The sequence below is a fragment of the Tachysurus vachellii genome, chromosome 5 (genome assembly GCF_030014155.1).
Source record: "Tachysurus vachellii isolate PV-2020 chromosome 5, HZAU_Pvac_v1, whole genome shotgun sequence".
Lineage (NCBI taxonomy): Eukaryota > Metazoa > Chordata > Actinopteri > Siluriformes > Bagridae > Tachysurus > Tachysurus vachellii.
This window is the reverse complement of record NC_083464.1, coordinates 19,065,038-19,087,092: the sequence shown is the minus strand read 5'-3', so window position 1 is coordinate 19,087,092 and position 22,055 is coordinate 19,065,038. Positions and strand designations below refer to the sequence as shown.

The window sequence follows — 22,055 nt, the reverse complement described above, 5'->3', positions numbered from 1 at the left end:
GTTACGAAAACACCAGGTTCCGTTGTATATGGTTTAATTGTACATTACACACTCTCTCCAGACCTGTGCTGTATTTCCACTTAAACATCGAATATTTTGTGATAGAAAAGGTCAGATTTAGCTCATCTTTACTCAGACACACACATTTATGCACACACTACTTTTTCCACACTACTTCTACCTTATTGTGTCTTTGAATGTGAAAGAGAGACAAGTCAGAATGAATCAAACTGTGACATGAAAACTCCACTCTGTATAGCATTGTCTTTTATTTTTCAAGTCTTTATAAAGCTCCAGTCTTTCAGCACTCATTAAAGCAGGCAACTCATGTTTGGCCTTGAGATACATACATGTTAATGAGTCCATCCAACCTGTCAAAAGAGTTATTTTAGGCAAAACGATGTTTTGTGATTCAAGTGCTGTGTGGTATAACATAGTTATACAACACCTACTGTACATTTTGCTCTCCCTTTGAATATCATTGTTTATTATGTACTTTCTAATCTGTTATAAAGCTAAAACAGGATTCTACTTAACATTCTGGATATTATAGCCAAATACATCGACAAATTCATTTTACTACAACTGCATTAAAGTGGGAGGAAATATTCTTCTGACAGGGATAGTGGACTCGCATGAATTGTCATCAGTTTTATACTAAATATCCTTACTGAATTCCTCTAGATTACAACATCATAGCAATCATACCAATATTTTGAATAAGCATTCGTATTTTTCCTCTGCGTTTGTTTGTTTTCTCTATTACTGTACATGTTTAAACTTTGGTGAACACACCCTAAGGAAAATACTTCTTGTTTCTGAAAAGTACCTGGTACTTCTAAAGCTGGTTTAGATTGTTTACTTATAGTATTAAACACAACTTCCACATTTACAACTGAATAACACTTTGTACAGTAATTCAGCTACAGACATTCTAGCTCATAAAATCACCTAATGGCTTTTTGACTGCAGTAAACAACAAGTAAGTTCCTTGTGAAGAAAGTATTCACATAACAGAACAAATCAGAACACATACACACACATAGAGAGAAACACAATTTGAGGCTACAAATAAATTAATGGAGAAAAGAGGGAGGTTTTCAAACAAAATGAATATACTTCTTTTTGTTTGAGTGTTTAAGTTTTAAACAACTAAAAAGCTCAAGATTGCAAGCCAGATTACTGAAAAGCTATACAAAGGAGATGTCTAAAACTTACTCAAAATAGGAGATCTTAATATGCTAAAAACATCTTTTCAAAAGGACAAAAACAGGCCCTAGGTAAATCTGCTTCTAAAAGAAAGGGGTGAATTAAAAACAAGAGTGAAAACAGAACCAGATAAAAGGACAGAAGCTGACAATGGATGAAAACATGTCTGGAGAAAACATGTTTGGAGGCAAAGCAAATCTGAATATGCTTTAAACCTAATGCGTTGTCAGTTACATTACATTAAGAGCCATTCGCACTTTTCTTATTGCACAATACTCATATAGCTTACATACAGATATTACAGATTTTTACTCTTTGCCTTAATAAAGCAAATATTTACAAGATGGGGATCAGCACCATGTATGGAAGCATTGGGTCCTGACTTTCTGTACTCCTGAAAGCCTTCTGTTTGACGTTAACCTCACATTTGGCACATTTTATTCCAAATACATAAAGAACCACAGCAGTGCATGGTGTATATCTGTTCCTAACCATCCTGGTGTTCTTCTTTCAGTTGGAACATGTGAAACCAAATCAACCATGCTGTATCCCTTTCTGCCTTTTTAGTTCAACAAACTCTAATGCAGTTTCAATTCCATATTAGTGCAGTAGACTCCCGGTCAAAACATGCACACACCCACAGATGTCACGTATAAGTTCATTTCCTATAGCAGTATGTAATATGCCAATTTAGACATCATGAGTCATGTATACATCAGAATAGCTTAAAGTGGAAACAGCCATCTTTCAAACTGCATAACAACTGTTATTCTAGGTACATATAAGATCAAATATTTATTTTAGCACTGCACTGAGATCAGTTTAGTTAACCAGACGGTTTGGCTCAGATTTACTCCAATTTACGTAAGAAGATTTCATCATTTTTTCCTTGAATAACATGTAGATGGATGAGGTATATGTTACTTTGCTGGTGTTGAAATGCTTGATTTGATTGACCAGCCTTACTGTGTATTTGGAAAGATGAAATGATTTTAGCAAAAGGTTGATGTCTGATGTGATTACCTCAAAGCACAGGTAAACTATTATGTAAATTTACTGCGTATATCAGTGACAGAAAAATGTTCTTGTTAATGCTTGACCGCAGGTTAGTTTTCCAGTTTTCCAAAAATGGAGCATGATTGGTGAATGATGAAGTATGCTGAACTTTACTGGTCACAGCTGCAGACTTATTTTACAACCACAGCGCACAAAACAAAGCTATGATAATATGAATGGCAGCAGGACTATTGGAGTATATTGTATATTAAGGCAACAGTATGAAGTATTTTACAGATGAGATACATATGAGACCAGTTGTGTAGAGAGCAAAAGATTCCCCTGTTAGATCCCGAACTGACAGATACTGTGTCCTGTACTGATATCAGTGTCCTATAACAACAATAATTATATTACTTGAAATATTTTCCACTCAAATGTTTCCACTATACAGTGATAAATGAAACTCTCTGGAAATTTTTGAATCATCTCACTTAGTATCATTAGGGGTTAGTCACATACTGCAAAAAACAAATTCATGCGACTACTATGAGGTAATATTGATTTGGCCCCTGATTTTTTAATTTATTTTAATAATTAGTTGTCTAAGAGTCATTGGGAAAAGCCTGAGTGTATCAGAACCTGGGGGCTAAATATGGCTTAGGTTTAACAGTGAGATAAGAGAAGCTTCCCAGCTCTTGTTCTTTTTTCCATATCAAGCTGTTCATTATTATCTTCCTCCCTCTAAAGTCTTCTCTGTTCCTGTCCCATCATTCGCTTCTATGCCTCCGCCAGGGCCGGGACACGGGGAGTGACTGAAGGCAGCAACAAAATGGAAAGGGAGTAGAAAAGTTAATACAGATAAAGTATCTGGATAAATATTGCTAACACTAACTCAAAAGTTTCATCTTGCAGAGATAAATTAAGTAAAATAATTTAAAATTTTAAAAAGCGTTATTATTATAGAAATGAAAATGAATATGTTTGGACAGCTTTATAAGTCCACACACATATTACAGATTAAAAGATGTTAGATTTCTTACTCCATTCAGATTGGAAAAATACATTTGTTATCTGTTAACTATTATTAACTGTTATCATTGTAGCTTTGTTTTCCTTTTAGTTAAAGGTTCTGTGTAATAATTTACACTTGAAATACCAGAGCCTTGTGATATATTCTCCTATGAAAATGTATCATTGCACTACAAAGTGCATGAGCTTTCTTGTCATTAATAAAATGAATGAATTTAAATGAAATACGATTATTAAATCCTCAATGTGTTGATCTACATGCTAAGAAGAAACACTTGTATTCAATAGAAACATGGCTAACCCTTTAGAAAAACAAAAACAGACTTTAGAAAAAAGTTCAGAAAATAATCTTCAGTAGTTTACAAATACCATACGTACCAATTTTTATTTTTTGTAAAAATTAGTAAGAACAGATGAAGTGAAAATCACAGTAAAGAAATGTTAAAAACATAAGTAACACTTCCTGGCGTATTTCTTGCAGACGCAGGAAGCGCAGGAATTTAAATAACACACAACAGAAAAGGTATTTTCAGTGAGTGACTAGTCTTAGTAGTGTAATCAGTTGTTCCACTCCGTGCTCACAGTATATCTGATATTGTTAGCACATTTATTTGGCCACAAAGTTTTACAGACTTAAAGGATCATATCTGACAGGTACTCAAAATTGCACTGTGTACTGTCAGTTTATGAAGAAAAAAATTCTTTAGTGATACAATGAGCTTTAAAGAGCTTTTACAACACACAGAAATAGTTTTGTCAGTGGTGAATAAATCTGTTCATCGGGTAACTTTTTGGTGAATGTCACAAGTCTAGATTGAAAGGCTGATTCTGCACTGTTGAAGAATGCATACGTAGGCTGTAGGTGGCAGTACTGTAATCCCCTAATCTGAACCAGCCATTTTAAGTTGTTATCTAGGATTGACTAATAGCTCCTCGTGCGGTCTGGCAAAACAATGCTTTTCTCATTTTTTTTCACAGTGGATTATAATGTTATCAACCAGTCAGAGGTTCCTAACTGATCAGAAAAACAAAACAATATATTCACGAGTTATTTTATCTCTATTCTCCATAATGAGTAATGGGAAAAGATGTGTAGCCACTTGCGTTTATGTGCACGTGCGCAAGTATTAGTGTGTATGTGTGTGTGTGTGAATACCTCTCTCCAGTCTGGGTAATGAGTCTCCTGCATGTTTCCATCTGAACATCCAGTCCTCTCTTCATACTACACATTTCCATGTACTCATGCAAGTGTCTGTTCATGTCAGACTTTGCAGTTGCCAGCTCCAACTAAATGAAAGCATGTGAAAGTGACAAATTAAATCATTTTTATGTTAAAAGGACTAGACTGACCTCAACAAACAAAATGTAGACTTCTCCCCTTTCTGTTATCACCTCAATCTGGCCAATGGTATCCTGATACTCCTTCTCCCTAGACTTAAATAGGCACTCTGTATCTTTGATCACTTTCTCAAGACACTCCTCCTGGAGAGAAAGAAAGAAAGAAAGAAAGAGAGAGAGAGAGAGAGAGAGAGAGAGAGAGAGAGAGGTCTGAGATATATAATTGTTATGAAGGAACCTGGACAATAACCATTAGCAGCAGATATGGATAAAAACACAAAGGCAGATCATGGGCTTATAGCGACAGATAGACTTGGAGGGTTTTTTCCAGGTGATTTTAGCCACAGTGCTCTGAGGAAATTCATTGTCATATTCTGATGAGGAAGCACCATATTACCTGCCTTACCTCACCATGGCTGGGGTCTGTGGTCAGAGTACATCCTGGGAAATCCTCCCAAAGCAGCAGGGTCTCCTCAGTCTCTTCCCATGCCAAAGAGTCACAGTCATCATCAAACTCACATTCACGCCTAAAACACACACACACACACACACACACACACATACAGTACACACACGAGAAGTACAGTATGTCATTGGTTTTGGGGTCCACAAGATCAATGCATAATGTTTTCATAATATGAGAAGTATGCTTTAATCTCTCTGCCTCTGTATACTTAAGAGCTGCTAGCCATTTATGGGTGTTTCTTAGGTTGACAAAATGAGCACTCAGCACATCTTGAAGCAGATTCAGCTGTCCTTAAATTATGCATGAACAGCAAGCCGATAAGATGTTCTCCCATCATGAAAGACACATACTTTAGCTCATTTTCCTAGGTTTGTGCTATATAATAATATTAACAGAATCCTGCAGCATTCACAGGACTTCACTGGTACTGTTAAGAAATTCGGGTCATTTTAATTTGTATAATCAATTCATAAAGCATAAATATAGAGTAATATAGAAAACTGTGCTAAATGCAAAGATGCCTTCAGAAATAATGAACGGGGGTTTGAAGTTTCAAAATCTATTATATTGCACAATTAACAGTAAACAACTGGGGCAAATTATCTTAGCAAATCCACCTAATGTCATGTTTCTGGATGTATGAGGAAAGCAAACAACCTGGAAGAAACCTTCACACACATAGAGAGAACATGATCAGAAATCTTCTACAAATAGTAAACTGAGCTCAGGATTAAACCCTGGACCCTAGAGCTGTGAAGCAGCAACACTAGCTAACATTTCTTAGACACACTACCATGCAGTTTTCTATGGAAAGTGACTGGAAGGTTGGTGCAGACTTTTTGGACAACTTGCTTCAACTCTTTTGTCTCTGCATGTAAAATACCCAGACAGCCGTTTTTTTTATTATCAGGAACAAGGGCTAGTTAAATATGTATTTTTGTCATTTTTTCCCCAGAGTGACAAATGCAATTGACATAAAATTGGGATGGTAGACTAAATGTATAGAAAAAACCTAGGGTGCATAAAACCTTTGCACAAATTTTTGCACCCAATAAATGTGCAAAGCCAAATTAGAAATGTAGTAAAACACTTGCTGATGTTGAATTTTGTGCAGTAAAGCCTTTTCTTTTTATTAAATTTGCTCAGCTCTCTTTTATTATATTTTAATAATTAATATTTTGTTTTGTAACATTTTGCAAAAAGATGCTTTCATATAAATGCATTACTTCTACTTCTACATTGTTTAATCTACTAGTTACTCAGCATCAGCAGTGCTTTTTACAGGGATGATGCAGTGAAGCACCATACAGATATTTATACCGACTGCCTGACCTGTTTTCCCTGGGAACATATAGAGTTACATAAGACACGGCTCTTGGACCACCAGAACAATATAGTACATAAACTTACAACTGACACAACATCCTCTGCATCTCTTCATTGATCTGAGTAGCTGAGGTGGTGCCTACATTCTCCTCTTTTGCTCCACATCCATCGCTTTCTGAGGTACTGGTTGGTTCATCAGTCTCACTGCCATAAGCAGGCTGGATTGTCTGTTTCCGTGGACGACAGCTAATGGAAGATTGCGGACTGGCAACCTGAAAGTAAGCATTAGGAGAAACCAGAGGACGTGCACAGGTTGAAAAATGGTGATGGCTTTAACCTGCTCTACAGTCTGTCCATAATTTAGAGCACATCGCCTTCAAAACAGAAACATCAGCAGAAAAGCATTCCAGCATTGCGGCAAGAGTGGAGAAAAGCAGTGACAGGAGTGGAAAGATCATCATGAGTCTCTTAAAATGAATACACATACAAAGCTCATAAATTCTTTATACCCCTGTTAGAATGGCATGTTTTTGTAATGTTAAAAATTTTAAACCAAGATAAATAATGTCAGAACTTTTCCAGCTCAATTGTGAAATTCAGGTCATTGTTGATCTGATAAGTGAAATTGCACTAAAATCTCGTGGTATTTGTAGCTAGTCATCATTCCATCCTCCTTAACAAATGCTGCAGTTCTGGCTGAAGAAGAGCAGCTCTAAAGCGTGATGCTGCCATTACCATGCTGCACCCTGGTTATGGTACACAATTTGATTCATGGCTTGGGGTGGTTTAGTTGGACATTTTGTGAGAAAAGGTTTCCATCTACCCCATAGCCATGACATGAAGAATATGTGAGATTGTTGTTATATACAGAAAGCAATCATTATTTCCCAGATATTAATGCAGCCCATTTATTGTTGCTCTAGGTCTCTTGGCCACCTTTCTGGTAAGTTTCCGTCTTGTCCTTTTTTTGGTTGATGTCAATGTGGTGTTCCATTTTCTATATTTACTGATGATGGCCATTGACTGTGTTCCATGGTACAGCTAATGTTTGGAATTGAAGTTCTTTTATAACCCTCTACTGATCAATACCTTTCAACAAGACGGATACCAAGCATGCATTGTAAGCTCTTTGCAAACTATGGCTTCAGCAGTACGACGAAACAGAAGAAGATGTTAAGAAAATCCCAGATAAACAGCTGATCTTTACTGGGGGTAAATCAGTATATCATTAATGACAACTGTGTGATAATTACTTTTGAACATAAGATTCGGTTATAATAGAATGTGTATAGCAGGTTTTTGAACCTTTTTATTTTTCATTTTTTTCACTAAAATGTTTCTGAATGTTTTTTTTTACTTACTTTTAATATGTTGTAAGTTCATGCTGAGAATAATGAAAATGGAAAATGTTCTGAAATAATTTTTCTTGGTTTCACTTTTTAAATCACAAAAAAACAGCATTTTAATCTGCAAAAAATAGCATTTGCTGTGTTAATTATCATGAGTATGTTCAGACCTGAAAGCTCGTGATGGGGTCCTCACAGTTCCTCTGTTGTGCCAGGTCACAGAGACGTGCTGTGATATCAATACGTCTGCAGATATCCATGTCCACCTTCATAGCCTTCTCCTGGATCTTACTGTCTAACTCGCTCAGGTTCTGTGTTTATGTGTGTATTAGAGGATAGAAACGTGTTATTCCATTACAGCAAATGTAGCCCATTAGTGGCTGTAGTCAGAACTGTAATACATGTCTATCCAGGAATTTTTTTTAAATATTCAGGAGGCCTTAAAATGATTTAACTTACTTTCAGCTATTTAAACTGTTTAAACATGGCCTAAATACCTAGAGAAATTCAAAGACCTCTGTTTTAAAGCTACTAGTTACATTTGGAAATTAGCACCATCCCAAGATGATAAAAAGCTGCTCAGCTCTGCCCATGTCTCTAAAAGCTCACCAGGCATAGTATGTATTTTTAACAAATAAATTGGCTAGGACAAGAGGAAAGCTTGTTGATGTTCAACTCGCAGCAAACAGATGGATCTACAAATCACAAACTGCTCTATGAAAGACAAAAACTAAATGAATAGGTGAGCAAGTGTGTGCATGTTTGTTGAATTGCACTCACATTGCTCATTAGACCCTTAAAGAGGACAAGCTCTGCCTTCAGCTGCTCCACCCTCAAGGCCAGCTCATCCTGACACACCTCACTCTCCTGCAGGTCCTGCACACACACATACAAAACAATCTTTCAGTAAGAATGCACATCATTACTGCATAAGATATAAGTATTTAGATATAGGTAAACAGCATTTTTTTAGGCTGTCAAAGCAGTAATAGTCAGATCTTCAGGCAGTGATAGTGACTCTATAAATAGGATCAGTCGCAGAGTCAAGCTATGACAAGCCAACATACATGCATACTTTGTATATTCATCAGCAGCTGAAACAGGCTAAAACAGATCATCCTCTGAGGCTACAACAACAGAGGAAACTGGACACTGAGTAACAAACCTGGCACAGAACACAAAAGCAATGCTGAGTAAAAGAGAGATGAGATTTTAGAGAAGCAAACGCAAATTGGATTTGATAAGCCCATGATCTGTGTAATTACATAAAATGGCAAATACACTTCAGTAGTTGAAAGTGATTTGATCTTCCAGATTTCATAAGGAAGTTTTGGAGTTAATGGAGTATTGGTGTGATTTAGGACTAGGATTAATCTGTGTATGGAACACCGACTCCAAACAAACAGATCTAGGTCTAACAGGGCATAATATGCCTCATACATTTGACATTAGACCTACTCACACTGAGTAGGTCTAATGGAATTAGGATTACATAATCAACATGGTAACGCAAAAGGTTGTCAGGTTACGATCTAAACACCAAACCACAATATCCTTTCTTGATCCATGGTATAATCCTATCACATGTCCATGAGTGCATATTCAAATGAATCACAACCAGCAAACCACTGGCAATCACATAAGCACAGAATAGCACTGATCGCTTTCATAAGGCTTTTGCATTTTAAAAATCAGAATATTTGAGTGGAATATTAAAAATCAGAATATTTCTACCAAACAAATTCATTCAGATATTAAATTACATAGAATTGTTAAGATTTATTTAACCTTCATTTTAACTCATACATCATTACCATTAATTTACATAATTACTAATCTTTCTAATGTTAAAGACCAGTGCCATTGTTTATTTTCAACTGAAATAAATGAATGGCCCTAAATCACATATTTTGCATACACAGTGTAAGCAAAAAAGCTTAATAAATACCAGCTGTTTGTAGCCATGAAGTGTAATTCCATGCTTCTTAATATATAGTCACAGTTTACAAGTAGTCACAAGGTCTACTGGGAGAGTTTTTTAGACTATATTTAATATAAAACTTGCAAAATTAAGCCCAGAAAACAAAGGGTTCAACAGTAAAAAAAGGATAAAGGAACAGAGAGAGAGAGATGATAAAAATAGAACACTAATACTTGATAATACAGATATCAAATGTTCTCACCTCCTGCAAATCTGTGACCTTCTGCTGAAGTTCCACTCTCATGGTGTATTCCTCCTCCCATCTAAAAATAAGATAAGAGACAATTGACCCTCATCAATTCCCATATATACAACAAACAGGATATCGGTATGGACCAGTTGGACCAGAGCTGTCACTTATGATGCAAATGTGTTGCACTAACAGAATTAGATTAACAATGTCAACCATATAGATTGCGGTGTTTGTATACGGTATATGATGACTTAAGAGCTGACACACTTCTAAAGATTTATTACATTGTTTGGAAAGCATTCACTGTACTAGTGTGCAGGAGAGTAGAACAGAAGCCATGGAGCATGCTCTCTCTCTCTCTCTCTCTCTCTGCCATTTTCTTACGTAAGGGCTCTTTGAAATGCAGCACACTGCAGTTTTTCCTCAGCTTATTAAAGCTTCCTCTGTGGACTGCAAGAAAAACTAACAGCAAACATTACAAGCAATTCTGAAGTGCCAACATACAATTACTGAGAGAAAGCTGATGAAAGATAAAGTATGTGTGTGTGTAATATAGGATGCAAAGGAGAGAGAAAAGGAGAAAGGACAAGGAACATGTGCACCCTGTCAGTGCCAGTGTGTGAACTGCAATGCAGATGCAATATGGAGCACTGAGACACGGGCAAGAGGACAGGTATGAGAGAGAGTAATTGAGAGCAAGACAGACTGATTTGAGTAGTGTGAATGAATATTCTTGTAAACATCTTAACAAGATGAAGGCACCATGCTAAAATAGAAATACATGGACACACATGGGAGCATAAAACTCCAAAGTTAAATTTAGATGTCACCATGAGCCATAAACCACAAGTCAGGGGACAGATGGTTAGCTGAATGACTCTCCATCTTTAAATAAAACTGTTATTCTATGACTGCAGAAAAGACATAGTCACTGGGACATGCCAGAGTCAATAGGACATGCCAGGACGTACACTTTCCTGCGGCAACAAGCTATAATTCCATAATAAAAAAAAATGAACAGTTGCTTTGAACCACAGGTTGATTTATTTTTTTTAACATAACAGGTTCCTCTCATTTGACTGATAACTCTCTCTCGTCTTCATTTCGTGCCCATTTATGTCATGCCTGGACAAATCACCTAGTAGGGCTTACAAAATGAAAACAATACACAATATTGCAAGTATGTTGCTGGGTGGATGTGACTATGATGTGCTTGTAATTTGTTGATTGTTTGTGTACAGTGAGCTCCCTTTCTTACATCTGAGTGATAGAAGGAATTTTTATTAAACAAGAAATTGATTCTCATGAACCATTGGCAGAAATGATGGCACAACTCTGGTGTGCCATCATTGCTTTGAATTGTCCTGGAGTGCAAGAGAAATGATTTATGCAAAGTTTTTTTCACAATTAAAGACTAGCATGAGACAACATGCCCTCTTCAGACAGACATAAAAATTTCAACATAATGGAATGATGGATTTGTTCACACTGGTTCACCTTTTCACTAATCCCGTCCTCAGTTTGTTTATAATCCATACAGGGAAATAGTACATTTGGAACGTTCAGGCAGCTGGGTTTACCCTCAGCACCAGGAGACTGGACAGCTCCCGACTCCACCTCAATCTCAAATGACTCCGTACTGGACAAGCAATTAAACCTATTTCATTCCCTGTGTAGTTATTAAACACCGAGTTATCTGACCTGCAGTCTGGGACAGTTCATCTGTGGTTTCTGCTGAGCTCAGTGTTGCCCTGGACTCTGCAGTGTTTAGTGACTCAGGAGGGGCAGCTAACATAAGTATCATTCATAAACACGCTGTTTCTTCAACGGACAATACAATCCCAAGAGATAAATATAAGCACATGCACATAAATCAAGCAAATTCGAATCAAGTACAATTCAGCATGACATTGACATTCACCTGCGCTTGTACTCGTCCCTCTCCCGTTTTACTTTGGCCAGCACGTTGTATAGGGCTCTGATTTCCGGGGTAATGGTGTCGATCTGCACTCCGACTCCGTCCGGGTGCACCCATGACACTCCAGGGCTGGTGATCACCCGCGGTTCCGAATTCGAGGGCCACTTTCGGCTGGGACTATAGGACCAGATAGTGCCGGGCATAAAGCGATTAGTTGGATTAGAGCCGGTTCTGGCTGCAGCACTGTTCACATTAGGCGCGTTGTTGGAGTTATTCGTGTTGGCCGCTGCCGCTTTACTAGGCGCGCACGAGCTAACGGCCGGGTTGGAGCTTGATTCATAACCTGAAGCCCTAGTCTTGTCATCAGGCTCGAGTTTAAGCACGGTCGTAAGGGAGGGTGTGAATAAAGTAGTCGGTCTCTTAACGGAATTGTTGGTGTTTTGAGATTGCAGGGGAACTGGCCCGACAAAACCGGTCTGCACCCCGGTTTCTTTGCTCTCAGCGCAGGCGAGCTCGTTGCTTTCCAGCACCTGCTGCAGCTGCTTCTCCAGGATTTTGTTTCGCCTCTCCAGCTCATGCACTTTAGCCAAAAAGCAGCGAAAGCGCAGATTAAGGGTCTTCAGGACGCTGATGTTGGAGCCCAAGTCGTTGCGTAAAGCCATGGCTGCGGGGGGAGGCGGCACGGCCCGGTGCAGAGAAGGACCGATGGGCAGATAAACTAAGCCGCTTTGGGAAGTGCCGTCTGCGATCAGTCCGGGATGTTCGCCGAGGTGGAGAATGGAGGCGTGAGGAGCCGTCAGAAGAGCCTCGGGGATCACAGAAGTGGGTGAATCCGGATGGCTGAGCATTTCTGAACTCTGTGGATGCGGATGAGCAGCAGACAAGCTGTGGCCCAACAACGGGTTCATACTATATGGAAAACTGAAGCGCTGCAGATCTGGCATGAACGGCGGCTTATTGAACAAAATGCGACAGCGTTTTAACAAACAAACAGTTATTACACTACTAATATCACCGACTGCACGGGTAAACAGCTAAAACATGATATAACCAGTAAGAGCTTGTTGTATGTTATATTAAACAGCCGCTGTGATAAAAAATGATTAAAACAAGATTAGAACCGCGAAACAAAACTGCCACACCGACAATGATTAGAATAATTACGTAGTTATATGAAAAGAATGGAAAGTAACGAATTAAAAGTAAATACAATATGCCCGTGCGTCCTCCTCACGGCTTTCTTACCTAGCATTGAAAATGTACGTGTGAGCGTAAATGCAGAGGATTTAGAGACCGGGTTACCGTAATATACATAAATGATGCTCATACATATCTGTTCAGGTAGATACTTACATCAGAACATGATTCCTGAATATTGATAACTGTTAGTAACTATAATCAGTAATATGCACGGAAAATTATTTCTTGACATTCAAAAAAAATGCAGTTTCAACCTAGAAATGCATGAGTAAAGCATGAAACAATAGTACTTACGGTAAACCGCAGACTGACGTAGCCGATAGCAAGCGCTTTTATTCTATCTTATATTTTATTTTCGTGCTCCATGGATAAGTGTTTATTGTTATTGCAAATTAATTTCATATTCCAAAGCTCAATAATGTAAAACTATATATATATATATGTATATATATATATATATGTGTGTGTATATATATATATATGTGTGTGTGTGTGTGTGTGTGTGTATTTCATTACACGTGTAATGAAATAGTTAATTTATTTAAATTTTATTTTAACATTGCAACATTGATTATAAAAAAAAAAAATACAAAAAAATCTGCATCCCAATGTTTCACAGAAGCCATTGGGAGAACAGCAAAGCTTCTGCATCTAATACATTCATGGCCTACTGTACCACAAACACACTATTCACCAATGGTCTGGTGAATAAAAATAATTTAATACCAAGTCATTGATTTATCTAGACCAAACAACAAAGGTTGTGGGGGGAAAAATAAGTAGTACAGATGTATATTGTTGACATTACATTAAAATGTAATATATTTTGAGTGTTATAATGGTTAAGTGTTTTATAGGCACAGTTGTGTGGTAGGGTATAATCATGTTATTCTAAAGAATTCTGGGACAAGTTTAGAAAGGTTTGAACATTCCATTCTTACACTAGACATTTTAGATCCGACACTGCTGTTATGCCCCTAAGCAATGTACTTTAGGCTCCATTACTCAATGGAAACCACTAGACTATGTGGATAACTTCTATAAACTCCAGTAATGGCTGTAAAAACACACACATGGCTGTTCTTACACATACAAAAATAAAATACTTGTGATTAGAAATGACAGGAAAATACCACTGAATGTTTATTAAAATTGTGCACCAAGTGATAATTTATTGCTTGATGCTGTATTGTAGCAGAAGTTCTTGGCAGTTGTAGATGCAGACATCACAGGGACATGTGATTAGTGGTAGTTTTCTTACCACAATGTAAGAAAAACCTTAAATTTAGATAATGGTCAGGTTTCACTGTTAGCACCCAGGGGTTGGGAACAAGACAAAAGCTCATTTCTAGCCATGTTGGACTCCAAATGGCAGAATATAATATAGCTATACACATGTACTGATTTATGTTTGAGATGCAGCTCTGCTAGTTAAGTAAAAGATGAGTAATGGAACCAATAGGAGGAATGCATGAGCATTCAGGTTTTGGAACACTTTCTGGTGGAACAGAGGCTACAGGTGAGGAAGTTGGAACTACAAAGTACAGAACCTGAAAACCTTGTGTATTACCAGTGCACATCACCCCAGACCACATACTCACCATATAGTTGACTGGCATTTTTAAGCCTCATCAAGTTAGTAATTAAGAATTACATTTGATGTACCACAAGAGACAGCAGTTCTCACAGAGGACTTTTATTCCATCAAGTTTTAGCAGACTAATGCTTTCAATATTTTTATATTTAACCTCACACAAACAGAACAGGGCTTTTCCATATAAAAAAAATAATTGGTCTACAACTTGGAGCATGGCACTTCAAGCAGTTTGTAACCAGGTGGGATTTACTCCTTGGATGCCATGTAGGCCATCAGGTCACAGACACGGTTGCTGTAGCCAAACTCATTGTCATACCTAAGGGGAAACAATTAGGTACAATGATGCATTAAAACCCTGAATAATTACATTATGGATAAGATTTTACACACAGGTACATACCATGTCACCAGCTTAACAAAGTGATCATTAAGGGCAATTCCAGCACCAGCATCAAAGATAGAGGAGTGAGTATCTCCATTAAAGTCTGTGGACACCACCTTTGAGACAGCATGAAAAAAAAAAAGTTGATTCAGGCAAGCAGAACAGTAACTGCATATTGGAGACATGCACAATGTTTCCACACAAAGATCAAAATAGGAACTTTGAGTTTTACAAAAAGGAAGATTCTTTTCATACGCGAATGATTCAATTGGTAAATGCTTGTACCAACACATCCCATACACTTAAACCCATTGTACAAAGAAGCAATTACAAGAATCCAGGCCAAGCATGTACATGCATAAATAGCCAATGCTTGGGCAGTTTGTCAGGTTTCTCATATTTGCAATGATTACCACAGCAATTTATGCCATGGAAATTAACTTAAGTCTACAAATCTGATCCTTATTATTGTACGATACCAGAATGTACAGATTGTGTGTAATGTAGTGCAGACCAGTTTAAAAGGTTGTGGTTTCAAGTACATTTGGTCCCAAAAAACTTGATTACACTGTACCAACCTGGTGTTCTGTGTATCCCAGAATACCCTTCATAGGGCCCTCAGCAGCAGCCTTAACCACTTTCTTGATGTCATCATATTTGGCCTGCAAAACAAGTTAAGAAAGTATTCTGTTATAAATGTTTCAGTGTCTAAAAGGAAGGAAAATTATTTAAAGTTCAGATGCACAGGCACTCACAGGCTTCTCCAAACGGACAGTCAAGTCAACCACTGAGACATTGGGAGTTGGGACACGGAATGCCATACCAGTCAGCTTGCTGAAAAACAGCAAAAAGGTTAACATGTGACAGTCAAATGGAGAACAAGTTTTAGCCAACATCTAAACTGAGTAGGGCCAACCTCAATATGTATGTATACTTTACAAATAGGAGAACTTTTAGTTTAAAAATTCTTGGATGCATGACTCATTATCCCCAGTTTATAAAGTTATGTCTTAAAATAAATTTAAAGCCAAACTCTGACATACTTAATTTGAAATGAGAAATGGTTGTATGGTAGAACTGACCCATTAAGCTCAGGAATGACTTTTCCCACAGCCTTAGCAGCACCAGTAGAGGCTGGGATGATATTCTGACTGGCACCACGGCCATCTCTCCACAATTTACCAGAAGGACCATCAACAGTCTTCTGGGTGGCTGTGATGGCATGGACAGTGCTCTAAGTGGGGAAAACGCAGATTAAAACACACACAAGGAAAATGGACAAAGGAGGACTGAGGAGTCACCATACAGTTCTGATTATTTTAGCATTGAAAGTGTCTCACCATAAGACCCTCAATGATGACAAAGTTATCATTGATGACCTTGGCCAGAGGAGCTAGGCAGTTGGTAGTGCAAGAGGCATTGCTGGAGGGAGGAGGAAGAAATGGCATTCTGAGTTTCTTGTACAAATGCATTGTATTTACTAAGCTGTATGTTTCACATCTGAAAACAGCATCCCCCCACTGGCTACTGACTGTAACTGCATCTTTACCTGACTACTTTAAGGGAGTTCTCGTATTTCTCATGGTTAACACCCATGACAAACATTGGGGCATCAGCACTAGGGGCAGAGATGATGACTCTCTTGGCACCTCCTTTCAAGTGAGTCTAAGGAGAGATCCAAACACATGGCTCAACCACAGGAACTGCAGCATCATTAGAGTCATAGATAGCACATAGATGTTCTCAAACATCATTACTTACAGAGGCTTTCTCAATGGTGGTGAAGACACCAGTGGATTCCACAACATACTCAGCACCAGCATCAGCCCACTTAATGTTAGCTGGGTCTCTCCTGAAATTTTAAGGAGCAAGATTGTAATTTTTTTTGACACCAAGTTTTTTATGCATGTATAGAGGTTAACTCACTCGCTGAAAACTGTGATGGCATGTCCATCAATGATCAGTTTGCCACCCTCAGCCTTGACCTCTCCCTTGTACCTTCCATGGGTGGAGTCGTACTGGAACATGTATACCTGTTCAGGTAAAAACAGGAAGAAACAAAACATACTGAGGACAAGGGAGAAACTAAATTAATCTATTAGATTTGTTTGTGATTAACATGGTTTGTGTGCAATAATACCTTCAAGGTTTTCTAAACTTATTTAAAAAAAAAAAAAAAAAAAAAAAAAAAAAAAAACCCTCACCATGTAATCCAGATCAATGAAGGGGTCATTGATGGCCACAATCTCCACCTTCTTGGAGTGGAAGGCAGCACGTGTCACCAAACGGCCAATGCGCCCAAATCTGAAATTAATTAACAAGTGCACCTGGGATTTAACATATACGACATGACTATGAAGGTGAACATGGCTTTGTAAAGCTAGTCAAACTTAAGTGCCTCTTGTTTATATCATGCAACACAAAGCAAGAGCATGCACAGTAGATGAGAGGGACAATGTTTTCAGCTCAAGACAAGTGTTAAGTGCATCATGGATATGCCCAACACTTACAGTACACTGAAATGTTTTACATGCAATGCAGTCAAACTAAGTAAAACTACTAGTTTAACTAGTAAAGTTTACTAGTAAAATTGCAGTCTTAAACTACATTATATCCTGTTAAACAGCTATAATACTTGAGACAACGTGTTACTACAATTACTGGAAACAGTTCAAGCAACCTACAGTGGAGATTGGCTCAAAACCAAACACTACAATGGTATCAAGAGCCATCAAGCCTGTGGCGTCAAGTTGCATTTTTAACCCTGCTGTATATGGTCAAGTAATAAGGTCAGCTGTGCTGTGGTCTGTCCCTAAAGCCATCCACAATGCAGGGTAGGATTACTAACTACAGCTGAACAGCACCCCATTTATATTTCTTTAAGCCAAGCTCAAAAATGCACTTGTACCAAGGACTTCGTTATAAATCAGCAACTCTTACATCTAGGACACAGTCAACAGCATTTTACTAGCCACTAGGTGGCAGAAGCATTCCATAATAAGCAGTGACATGCCATCATTTTAAAACCAGCCACCCCACAATCACACCACTTGTACCTTCTGGCTCCATGCTTATGTCAAGCACAGCATTCTAAATGCCATACACCTGGCTTTACTTCAGGTTAAGATTAGTAAGACACAATCACTGCCTCATGGCTTTAAATTGCAGTAGGGAGAATTACTGCATGCAGTGTTTAGTAAACGAAAAACTTTAGGACAGTCAAAGCAAACATCCAGACTTCAAGCAGACAGCATCATTAAAAGATTGAGCCTCTTCTAGGTCCCATTTGTCACTCAGCCAGGTCTGAAGAACAGAGTCTGATAAGAGTCTACTCATAGCCTGTAAATAACTCATTGCATTTGCAAGAAATCAGCAACAATTGAAACTCTGGACTAAAGATTAAAGTCCTGTCCTAGAGTAGCAGTGGGAGGGAAGTTTGCTGCACAGCTAGTTACAGTTTAACACTAGAATAAAATTCAGACAATTGGGAAAAGACAAGCAGCATGTTGATTTAGAGACTAAAAACAGAAAAAAAAATAAATAAAACCTTAACTAACACTCCCCTTTTTAAAAAAAGGCAGCAGGAATCATTGTGCTCAGGCTTGTCCAGTACATTCTAAGGGCACTTAAAAGCGCTCATAGGACATCAAGATAATTTGGGTGCCTTGATCAGGCTTTGCAGTACGAGACTGCAGCAGTGACCTTTCAGTTATGTAGAGGGTTCACATTTCTCATCATACTTCATGTGTGCTGCATTCAGCACAGAACAGCTGTTACCTCAGACGATCTGGTCGTGCACATACACACTTTCAGCATGGCACATCTTTTCCCCCCCAAGAGGGTACAGGGAGGTTTCAAAGGCAAACTGACCCCCAGCAAACAAAGAGGGGTTGTGTGCTGTATGATAAGCTGTGCCATTTCCTCACGTCACACTGACGACATGAGACCCAATGCAAACATTGCTTTTAAAAAGAAATGCAATCGGCCCCTGACTAACGCAGTTACCTCATGTTGCCTAAAAGCCTTTAAACAGGTCCAATAGGTCAATTCATGGAACTAAAAGCTCACTTCTGAAATACAAATGAGTGCAAAGCTACAGGGTCCAAACAAGTAAGGAACTTAAGTGATAAGGAAGTTCAGGTGCTCTGTAGATTTTGCAAGGTTACCAAACACAAATTAGAGTTTGTTCTAAAGAGTAACAAGCCAGAAAAAGCTCTACTAATGTATTTGTAAAATGTATTTATAATAAAACTCACAAGCATGTCTTTTCCATCAACCCAAAGGCAGATAAAAGGACAACATCCCTAGTTATTTTAAACTTGAGTCAGATTTTTTATTCTCCTCCTCTTGTAACTTTCCATAGACCTAAATGCAAGGTGCCATATGAAGGTCTTACCCGTTGATGCCGACTTTAACCATTTTGTCTGCTTTGGTCTTGTCCTCTGAAATAAAAAGGAGGAAATTAGACAGGAGTGTGACACGGACAATTTGTTAACAGTCACAAGTGTACAGTGTACAGGCTGAATCTATAGTGAACTTGTTGGGACACTTTAGTAGGCGGAAACGGTCTAAATTCTCCCTCAGAGCAGAAACGGTGCTGGCGGTCACAATTATAAAGTATAATTCTGTAGGGCTTTGAGGAGGCGTGGAGCAAAAAGGCATGTTCACCAAGCAAAAAAAAATATTGTACAAGCGAATAAGTGTAGTTTCGGCTTAAAAGCAAAGCAGTAACAAAAGTAGCAGTGATTTTAAAAAAAAAAAGGTAACTATTGCATAATTATATTCAAACGAGCAAAAATCCAACACAACACCCAATAAAAGTCAACTTCGATAAGGAAAGGAAAAATCATTAATAATACCGAACACCTTCACATTTGTGCGGATAAACTTAATAAGCGGTTTAGACTTGCAGGTGGGAGATTTAGTTACCGTCTGTGAGAGGCCTCTGTCTGTCTCTGCACCTGTGTGAGTGAGGAGAAAGTTCACGACCGGCCAATTTTATTTCTGGCGTGGCAGCATTAGCCCCGCCCCTACCGTTGAATACCCTAATCGCCCCGCCCCTTATCCTTAAAAACTATAATGGCCCCGCCCTCTATCATTAAACACCCTAATTGCTCCGCCCACTAATAATGTCAAGGTCAAGCTGTGGGCAAGAAATACCAATCTGTGGTGCTGGTTGGGCCGAGCTGAAGGACATGTTCAAATCTACACCATATTCACCATAGTGCACTAGTTAAGAGGTTTCTGAATTAAAATGAATGCACATATAATGCTAAATTCCCTGCTAAATTCCCATAATCCAATGCTTAAGTCAATGTGAAGTAGGGGATAGGAGCACCCAAAACACACTTTACAATAGGAAAAGTTAGTGATATCATTTTTGATAATGCAGCAATGTAAGGTGATTCACCTGTTTTATTACAAATACTGAATGAACCAGATGAGGTGTGTTTGGGCAGGACAATCATTAAACATTGACCTTCCAAACAGGAGTTGTGCACTTCTGCAGTCATATTTAGGATAGGTCTAATCTTGAATAACTATAATTAATATAAAAGCATTTTAAATCATATAAATCTAAATAAAAAAGTAAAACATCCAGCAGAGAATAAAGAATTGCTATCAAATACTTTTTAGACATTTCTAAAAATTGCATTCCTATTTTGTGCTTTTTTTTTGTTTGTTTGTTGTGATTTTTATACAAACGTATGAAATATTATCCAAAGAATTTAAAAAAGGAAACTATTCTGACTGGTCACATCAAATCAGTCTTCAGAGAGAGCAATTTGAAATGAGCTTGCTTGTCTAACTTTGACCTTCTCACAAGCTTCAAACAGACACTGAAAGAGAGCTGAAGCAAGGGATCAAATCACTCTCAACGTGAGTGGGTGACATTTACCAGAAAGACCATGACCCTTCACTTTTAATCAGCCATCCCTCCTTCACTTGCATGTCGCCATCCCTGCCCTCGACTCTTTGAGCGTACATGGAGGCTCATACGGTTGTCTTTGAGAGATGTGTCCTGGTGAGCCTTATGTCAGTGAACATGCAGTGGAGAACCTGAATGTATCAGCTGCATGCAGTTCATGTATAAGATTTAAAGAAAAATAATCAAATAGAGTAATTGTGATCCTAATTTCACTGTGCATGTGCTATTATAAAATATCATTAAATCTTTTGCACAATTGATCATTGCATTGATGGTATGCCTCCTTTATGGTACTAGAGGAAAAAAATCAACATATCAGTTGGTACACTAATTAAGTTAATATAAAATTGTATTGAATCGGTAGAATATATTTGATTGAAATTAATTAAAGTCCTGCATAGAATGTTAATCTGTCTGCAATGAACTGTATTTGTTCCACAGGTGTTTTAAAGTGTCCTCTGAATTTGCTGTGCTTATGTTTTTGCTGACAAGGCCTCCACTGTAAACCCTCTGCCTTTTGGCTTCACTCAATGGTCTTAAGGTCACAGATCAGGAAAAGGTCAAACCCAAACTGTATGGTGTGTTAAATAACAGTCTAACTAGTAAGGCCTAGATCACACCTAACCTAATGAACTCAGACTCTGAACTCCCTTTTTTAACTCATCAGGTTAATGACACAATTGAATCTGACAGCATTCATCAGCCTCCATTGAGGCAAGCTGAAAGAATCAGATCCTTGTTTTGTCACATTTCAATCAACCAACCCTGAAACATACCATAGAGTAAATCTTCAATTTATGACCAATAAAATTTTAATGATGTGACTCAGAAATCTCACAAAAATGACATTAAAAATGTGGTTTCTTTTAAAACACAAAAGACGTGACAATCAACAAATGTTAGATTAGCTACATTACAGAAATAGCTCTGTATGTGATGTACATGCACGCAAAGTTGCCAGGATGGATCAAAGTGAAATGTGCATTCCTATTTCTACACTGTGAGAACTTTCTTGTATTGGTAAAACACTTAAAGTTTCACGTCTACCATACACCTACACATCAACATCAACATATATTCCATAACCAGGTTGTATATAGGAACAGCTATAAAGTGGAAACATAAGTTTGCATCTAAGACAA

At 38.0% G+C, this 22,055-nt stretch overlaps 2 protein-coding genes across 3 annotated transcripts; both read right to left on the bottom strand.

The window, feature by feature from the left end:
- Positions 1–250: 250 nt before the first annotated feature.
- iffo1b (intermediate filament family orphan 1b) lies at positions 251–13,058 on the bottom strand. Of its 2 annotated transcripts, none has more exons than XM_060870211.1 (9): positions 11,809–13,058; positions 9,897–9,957; positions 8,494–8,589; positions 7,884–8,024; positions 6,452–6,639; positions 4,973–5,102; positions 4,630–4,719; positions 4,394–4,524; positions 251–3,020 (listed from the first exon to the last, which is right to left on the bottom strand). In XM_060870211.1, the coding sequence occupies exons 1-9, from the start codon at positions 12,747–12,749 to the stop codon at positions 2,936–2,938; spliced, it is 1,863 nt and encodes a 620-aa protein (XP_060726194.1). In that variant the 5' UTR covers positions 12,750–13,058; the 3' UTR covers positions 251–2,935. The 2 variants fall into 2 exon arrangements, with proteins under 2 accessions (XP_060726194.1, XP_060726195.1); XM_060870212.1 differs by having other exon boundaries at positions 4,982–5,102.
- Positions 13,059–14,685: 1,627 nt separating this feature from the next.
- gapdh (glyceraldehyde-3-phosphate dehydrogenase) lies at positions 14,686–20,025 on the bottom strand. The gene is made up of 12 exons (XM_060870210.1): positions 19,914–20,025; positions 19,381–19,426; positions 17,189–17,288; positions 16,911–17,017; positions 16,746–16,836; positions 16,534–16,649; positions 16,325–16,406; positions 16,067–16,218; positions 15,740–15,818; positions 15,563–15,646; positions 15,003–15,100; positions 14,686–14,918 (listed from the first exon to the last, which is right to left on the bottom strand). Exons 2-12 carry the CDS (start codon positions 19,401–19,403, stop codon positions 14,849–14,851), a joined length of 1,002 nt encoding a protein of 333 aa, XP_060726193.1. The 5' UTR covers positions 19,404–19,426; positions 19,914–20,025; the 3' UTR covers positions 14,686–14,848.
- Between the last annotated feature and the right edge of the window lie 2,030 nt (positions 20,026–22,055).